Source organism: Octopus bimaculoides, chromosome 11, assembly GCF_001194135.2.
Source record: "Octopus bimaculoides isolate UCB-OBI-ISO-001 chromosome 11, ASM119413v2, whole genome shotgun sequence".
NCBI classification, from domain to species: domain Eukaryota; kingdom Metazoa; phylum Mollusca; class Cephalopoda; order Octopoda; family Octopodidae; genus Octopus; species Octopus bimaculoides.
The window spans coordinates 60,683,201-60,691,196 of record NC_068991.1 but is presented as its reverse complement, the minus strand read 5'-3'; the positions used below and the strand labels follow the sequence as shown (position 1 = coordinate 60,691,196).

The following is a 7,996-nucleotide window of genomic DNA, read 5'->3' as shown; positions in this document are numbered from 1 at the left end:
CCTGCAAATTTGAGGCCTTGTGCTTCCAGTAGAAAGAATTATTATCATCATCATCATCTCGGAGTGGTTGGCATTAGGAAGGGCATCCAACTGTAGAAACTCTGCCAGATAAGATTGCAGCCTGGTGCAGCCATCTGGTTCACCAGTCCCCAGTCAAATCGTCCAACCCATGCCAGCATGGAAAGCAGATGTGAAACGATGATGATGATGATCATCATCATCATCATCAAGCAGTGTGCTGGCAGAATCGTTACTGTGCCAGAAAAAAATGCTTACCTGCATTTCTTCCGACTTCACATTATGAGTTCAAATGTAACCAGGGTCGAATTTGCCTTTCATCCTTTCAGGGTCAATGTAATCAACTGGCACCCTCCCCAACAATTGCTGGCCTTGTGCCAAAATTTGAAACCATTATTATTATTATTATTATTATTATTATTATCATCATATGTAAAAGAAATCATTGATGGACAATCAACTGGACAAAATTTCTCCAGCTTTTTGCATTTTGAGTTCAAATCCTGCAGAAGTCAACTTTGCCTTTCCTTCCCACCCCAGTGTCCATAACACTGAGTCCCAGTCAAGTACTGAAGTCAATGTAATCAACTAACCCTTCTTCTCGGGATTTCTGGCCTTATGCCTCAATCACCATTTCTAGTACTGAGATTGGTCTCTGTTACTACTATGAGTGTTTCAAGTGCCATTATTCCTATATAACACACAACCGTGTGTGTGTGTGTGTGTGTAATCATCTCCATTATCATTTTAACATTTTTTCATACTTGCATGAGTCAGAAAGAATTTCTTGTGACAGATTTTCTAGGGCCAGACACCCTTCCTCACTTGCTTTTAAACAAGGTAATGTTTTTCCCCCACACACGTTTTCATGTCTGCTTTCATGATGGTTACACTCATATACAACTATCACACAGTGACAATGTCAAACGAGACAGTAACACACAGACATATATAATATAATAAATATATATATATATTCTTTTACTTATTTCAGTCATTTTGACTGCGGCCATGCTGGAGCACCGTCTTTAGTCGAACAAATCGACCCCAGGACTTATTCTTTGTAAGCCTAGTACTTATTCTATCGGTTTTTGTTACCAAACCGATAAGTTAAGGGGACGTAAACACACCAGCATCGGTTGACACACAAACATATACATATATATATATATATATATATACACACACACATATAAATACACAATGAGTTTCTTTCAGTTTCCATGTAACAAATCTACCCATAAGGCTTTGGTCAACCTGGGGCTACATCATAGAAGACGACTGTCCAAGGTGCCACACAATGGGACTGAACCTAAAACCATGACGTTGAAAAGCAAACTTCTTTCCACACGACCACGCGCGCATGTGCATCTGTATAAAATATAAATAATTTCGTAATTCCATGTTTGGAGACCTAGAATTAAACACACAAACTAAGCAATGTTGAAATGGGAGTAGGACGTGTTCGAGTTAGGAAACTAAATGCGTCGTGATATTTCAGTCGCAATCAGCATTGTTTTTTTTTTTTCAACAAGGATGGTATTAGCCAGACTAGATTGTTGCTGTGAAGACCCAAAACAGCCCTCATTGAGCAAACAACTGACGAAAAAGATTTAAATATTAACCATTAGAGGTTTATATATACAGGGCTATATTTTACAATCTATTTTTCTTTGTTTTTATAAGGTCGATTATCTGTCTATGGATATTTGGCTGTTATTTCTAGCAATCCGAGCAGCCACGTAGAAAGTTCCTTTTATGACTAAACATTCTACATGGATCTCTTCGTGCCGTGTCACATCCTTTCGCCATTCGATATCCCAAAATGATCGATAAAATAAGTATGTGGGGATGAACTGAATAGACGATACCGTGCACTCTTCACAAAAAAGAAAATGATCCCTTTTATGTCTTGAGAAGAATACTTTTTAACCACCTCCACCACTACCACCACTAATACTATGACTACAATAGCAGAGATTCTCTAACATGGGAGTAAAAATGAAGTAATGTCTTGTATATCGTTTACCAGCTGGAAAGTTTCGCTAAGAGATAAACGAAACCTAACATGGCTTATTTTCCACGTGTGTTTGTGTGTTGGAGATGAAAAAAAGAAAGCTTTTGTCTATTAAATAAAACCATTCTACTATTGTGTTCTTCCAGTTTGTTGGGACGGCCATAAAAAAAAATTGAAATATATATATATATATATATATATATATATATAACGAGGTTAGCAAAACCATCAGCATCGCCCAAGATCTGACCTCTTAAATAAATGACGTTTAGTAAATCAGCTGGTTCGGAGAATGGAGTATGTAAAACGGTAGCATTGAAGCAGAGTTTAGAAAATAGGCGAGTACAAAATTGAAATTTGGCGAAAGCAAATTGGATATTTTTGAAAATTCTAGAAGAAAAAAAATTACTGGAAGTAATTTCCAATAATTTTTGGCTTTATTTTTATTTAGTTCAGCAATTAACAAAATATCGTCTTCGTAGATTTCATACCATAATGGAGATGGTAGTGGTGGTGGCCTAGACATTAAATCGTTTATGAAAAGAGAGCTGGACATCGAAATGGACTTGATATCTAGTATATTACTGGTAGTTCAACGAGTGACTTCGGAAGATGGGGGAGCGGATCAAGGCAACATCAAGGCACCATTAAATATCGGTAAAATCTCTAGTTCGGTTCTTTAAACGTGCTTCATATCCCACAATAACAACAAAATTTTCTGCTATAGACACAAGGCCTGAAGGCGAGGGGGATCGTCGATTATATCGACTCCAGTGCTCAACTAGTATTTATTTCATCGACCCCGAAAGAATGAAAGGCAAATAATAATAATAGTTCCTGATTTAAGGAAAATGCCAGCAACTTAATAATAATAATAATAATAATGTTGAATGATGAACTTCATCTGCTACAAGAACAAGGAAGACACAAAACAACACTAGTTTCATGAAATATATAATACTGCTACTATTAATAAAGATAATATACATGGAACTCTCAGGAAGCAAAAGAGGGACAAAAATTAGATGAGACTCCAATCATACCCGATAATACACTCAGGTGACACTCTTATAACCAAGTCGCAATAGATTGGTATATTGATGAAAACAGATTAATTTTATCGATATTGGAAATAAAAGAAATTCCACATTAATCTGAACTATGTATCCGTCAATATAAGTCTTCGACTGTCTCTCTAATTATCCTTCTGTCTACATATTTATCCATTAATACATCTATCTATGGATCTCGTATATCTATCTGCACCTCCCTGTATCTAGCTAGCTACCTTCCTACTCACCGAGCTAGGTCGCTTGCTAGCTAGCAGGATTGCTAAGCTATCTGTCTAGCTTTTTGTCTATACATACATGTGTGTGTGTGTGTTCGGTTTGTCAGACTAAATAGCTAGCCAAACCTTCTAATAAGACAAATAGCTAGCTATTTCACTCTCTTCGGACAAGGGTACAAAATAACTATATATATATATATATATATATATATATATATATATATATACATATATACACACATACACACACATATATATATATATATATATATATATATATATATATATACACACATGTATATTAAAAATTCGTCAACTCACCGGACACAATCCATTCTCCGCCGTTGTTGGAGAATTCGATAGCATTAACACATCCATAGTGAGCTTTGAGATCCTTATGGTACAGATTATTAGCAAAATATAGGCGATCTTTGATGAACTTTCTCTGCAAAGAGTGGCCATAGGTGGAACGGTGAGTTAAATATGGAAGAGGTGAGAAAAGTGACTCTGTTTGCTGTCTTTTCGGACTCGACGATAAAGTGGAAGATGAATGTGATGTTAATGAAGGAGCATTGGCAGTGGCCGTTGAGGTTAGGCGATTGTTATTATGATGTCCACTGGTGGTTCCAGTCCTTGGATGATGAGTTTTATTAAAATCACCGTGACTACGGCTCGAAATCGAGCTATTTTGAGGTGCAGCCTTGCAAAATTTCCGCATATTGTTTGACATGGCACTTTTAATTAGCTGCTTCGTTAAAGAGCAGTTGAGCTGAAGTAGAAAACATCACTGACAAATAAACAACAGAGAGACATTTCATTGATTACACAGACGACATGTTTTGGTTCAACCACTTCACAACATGGCTACTCTCTTCTCGCGAGATTTCACTGAACACAAATCTCGACTTTTGACAAGTTCTTCCAGATGAGATGTCGCCTATAAACCAGATTTGTTCATCTGACACCAACCTAAAAAGGAAGAAGAATTACGTTTTAAATTAAATTTCACTTTATATGTTGTTGCTCTTGTCGTTGTTGTTTAACCCAGGTCGGCCAAGATCGAGTAACTTCATATTCAAAGGCTTTCCAGCCATGCCCATCCATCTTAATAGCTCAAAAAAGTGTTGCTTTCAAATTTTAGTACAGGGCCAGCAATTTCGGGGTCGATGGGGAGCTAAGTCGATAATATCGACCTCAGTGCTCAAATGGTACTTATTTTATCGACCTCAAAAGGTGATATTTGAACTCAAAACAGAAATATTAACCATGTACAATGTGATGTGAGGGAAACTTAGCTGCTATTTCTAGGTCTGGTTGTAGTTTTTTTAACGCAGATCAACCATGATTGTTCAAAGACTTTCCAGCCATCTTTTTACTGCCACTATGGACTATAACTAGCCACGTATGGTGTGATATGAACTAGATTTAGCTGCTATTTCTAGAAGGTAGTGCGACCACTCAGAACCTACATCGTGGCTAGTCACAGAAATTTACGTTTTTAATCGCGCTGTTATTTACTGAAAATTAACTTTTGGTTTGGTGACTTTTTTTCTTTTCCTTGTTTTATCCTGATGAAGGGTTACTTCTGGAGCAAGAGGCAAAAAAATATAGCCTATCAATTCAAGATCGATATAGCACAAGTACCTACTTTCTACTCCATGTTTATAAAATAAGTAACAATGGTATACGCTCAGCGTTATCATTTTTTTAACGTTCACCTTTCCATATGCTTGTATGAGTCAGACGGAATATGTTGAGACAGACTTTCTATGACCATGTACCCTTCCTGTCACCAATCCTCAACTTCAAAACACCCCTTGCATGACAGTAACACTCGTTTGTCTATCATGCAAAGAAACAATAATACTCCCCCACCCCACATATATATATATATATATATATATATATATATATATATATATATATATATATACAACAGGCTTCCACTCAGATCCACTCACAAGGCTTTGGTAAACCCAGGGCTATAGTAGAAGAAACTTGCCCAAGGGGTCACACTGTGGGACTGAACCTGAAACTATGTGGTGGAGAAGCAAACTTCATATTACCCAGCCACACTGGCACCTATGGTCACAAAAACTGACCTTTCTGTTTCTTATTTCTTTATTGCCCACAAGGGGCTAAACATAGAGGGGACAGACAAAGGGATTAAGTCGATTATATCGACCCCAGTGCATAACTGGTACTTAATTTATCGACCCCAAAAGGATGAAAGGCAAAGTCAACCTTGGCAGAATTTGAACTCAGAACGTAAAGACAGACAAAATACCACTGAGAATTTCGTCCAGCGTGCTAACGTCTCCGCCAGCTCACAAAAGCTGACCTCTTTGTTTCTACTTAACAAAATAGCTTTATGTCTCTACAAAATATTCATTCAAATCATTCCATCTTCACATTCACCACCATACACACATAGATGCAAGAGCTAAGGTCCCACCAGTTGCTTCAAATTCCACAAAAATCTACTGGCTCTAATAATGTTCAGGGCTGGATTTATGTATGGACCAATAAGTGCCATGGCCCAGAGGCCCCCAAACTAGGAGGATACCAAGCTATGGGGGCTCGTTTAACTCAGGAAAACCTAAAACTTGGCATTAAAAATTTTGAAATATATTTCCAGCAGTCAAACATTAATTTTTTTAATCCACAGTTCTTTTTGAATTATTGAACTCTCTTTTGATTTGATGGGCTCTTTTAGATATAAAAAGTCATTACATTTAACTGAATGCTTCTGAATCTATTTAGGCTCTTTTGAGTTAGACTGAACCCTCACGGAGGGGCCCATATGTTCAGCATGTATCCTCAACTGCATCACAGAAAATGCTTCTGTTGCTAACACAGACATGGCTGTATGGTTAAGAAGCTTGCTTCCCAAGCATGTGACCTTAGGTTAATTCTCTCTGCAAGGCGCTTTGGATATCTTTTGCTATAGTCATGAGTCAACCAAAGCCTTGGTACAAAGAAACTGAAAGATGCCCATTACATATATGTATATGTATGTATATATGTATATGTATGGCTAGACATCATGTGATGGCTGTGAGCATCATTGCTATACAAGCTATGTTGTTTCATGAAAAATATATCTAGCAATGGAAAAAAAATAATACCATGTTTGAAAACAGGTAAGGGTTGGTGACAGGAAGGACATCCAGCTGCAGAAAATTTGTCTTAACAAATTCTGTCTGATGCTTACAAGCATAGAAAAGTAGACATTGAATGATGATGACGAAGTAAGTTAGGGTGAGATTCATAATGGAGTACTGCTTTGACATCTACGAAGATGCTTCTGCTTTACACACAAACATCGAAAGAAAGGTTACCCAACTATTAGCATGAAGTCACTTACCCCAACACTATTATCCTTCTCACAGATATGCTGTATCTTCTCTTTCTCAGACTTTTCTACCTCTACTACAATGGTCTTTGCCATCTAAAACTGGCAAACTTCATGTCACTCCATTCAAGCACTTTTGACTCAATTAATCTCCCATCTTGATACCACCTATATTGTTTCCACTGACATTTGGCAAATTCTTGTAAGTGGTGTTTCTTTAACAAGACCTGTCTATTTGATGTCAAATAACAAAAGAGGAATTAAGTTTTAAATTAAAATTCCTTTGGGGTTATAGAATCATTGTTTGAACTGTGTACAGCAAGATCATAATTGATTGTATGTTTATTCTTGATACATTCAGACAGGTTGAAAAGCAAAATATGCTAATCTTTGTAATGTACATCAAGGAGACAAACTCTTTTGACAACAGTATGTTCAACACACTTGACACATTGGTGCAGAGGATTTGGGGACCCCAGTGTTTCAACATGCTGCATCTCATCAGTGTTGTGTACCTTTGGGTCTACCAAGCAGCTGGCCAGCGTTGACGGCCTTTGCAAGCCCTTCAAGACCAGAGAAATTGAAGTGGCTGTAGGAAAGATGTATAGGAAGGGAATTCCTAAGAGTTGTTTGTTTTGAGGAAGAAAGAATGTTGTAGTTAGCGAGGAGCTTTATGACACCCCAGGTTCCCCACTGACCACAACACCCATGAGCTCTAAGTTGAGCAAAGGGCTAGTTCCTCTTAGCCACAAGGTAGCTTCTAAGTGATCACATAACATTCTAGAAAGAGTAGCTGAATCTCTCTCATATCACACCATACATAGATAATGTAGATTTTTGTGCCAATGAAAAGAGATGTCCATGACTGGAAAGCTTTTAATCCCGAGGCTATTCAATCGTGACTGATTCTCTTTGTGGGAATCTTTGCATTTACTACAGCTGTCTGACATTATTCACACATTCAGATATTAAAATATCTGGTTTGAAGTCTACCACCTTTATGCATGATAGCACATTTTTACTTGTTATATTTGAAGATCATTCAAATTTCAGGTTGCCATTAGTGGACACATATAAACATTACTGTTAACTCGGCCTCCATCATCTGGGTAGGAAGATCAGTAACCAGCAGTTCAGATTATAATGTGAAAGAATTTAAGGGCAAAATATTCTACTCTTAAATTCTCTCGCATTATGATCTGAACTGCTAGTTGCCAATCTTTCCACTTTGATAACGTTGGCTGGGTTTATGGCAATGTTCATATGCATCCACTATTGGTTGCATATCAACTTTTTGCACACTCCATCTACCAACATT

General features: G+C 37.3%; 1 protein-coding gene across 1 annotated transcript in view; it reads right to left on the bottom strand.

Moving 5' to 3' along the window:
* Nucleotides 1-4,472, bottom strand: part of LOC106875737 (DDB1- and CUL4-associated factor 5) — a 30,456-nt gene extending 25,984 nt beyond the window's left edge. The window contains exon 1 of the mRNA XM_014923985.2: nucleotides 3,645-4,472. Coding sequence (XP_014779471.1) covers nucleotides 3,645-4,053 — 409 coding nt within the window. The 5' untranslated portion in view covers nucleotides 4,054-4,472. The remainder of the gene's footprint in view (nucleotides 1-3,644) is intronic.
* Nucleotides 4,473-7,996: the final 3,524 nt, after the last annotated feature.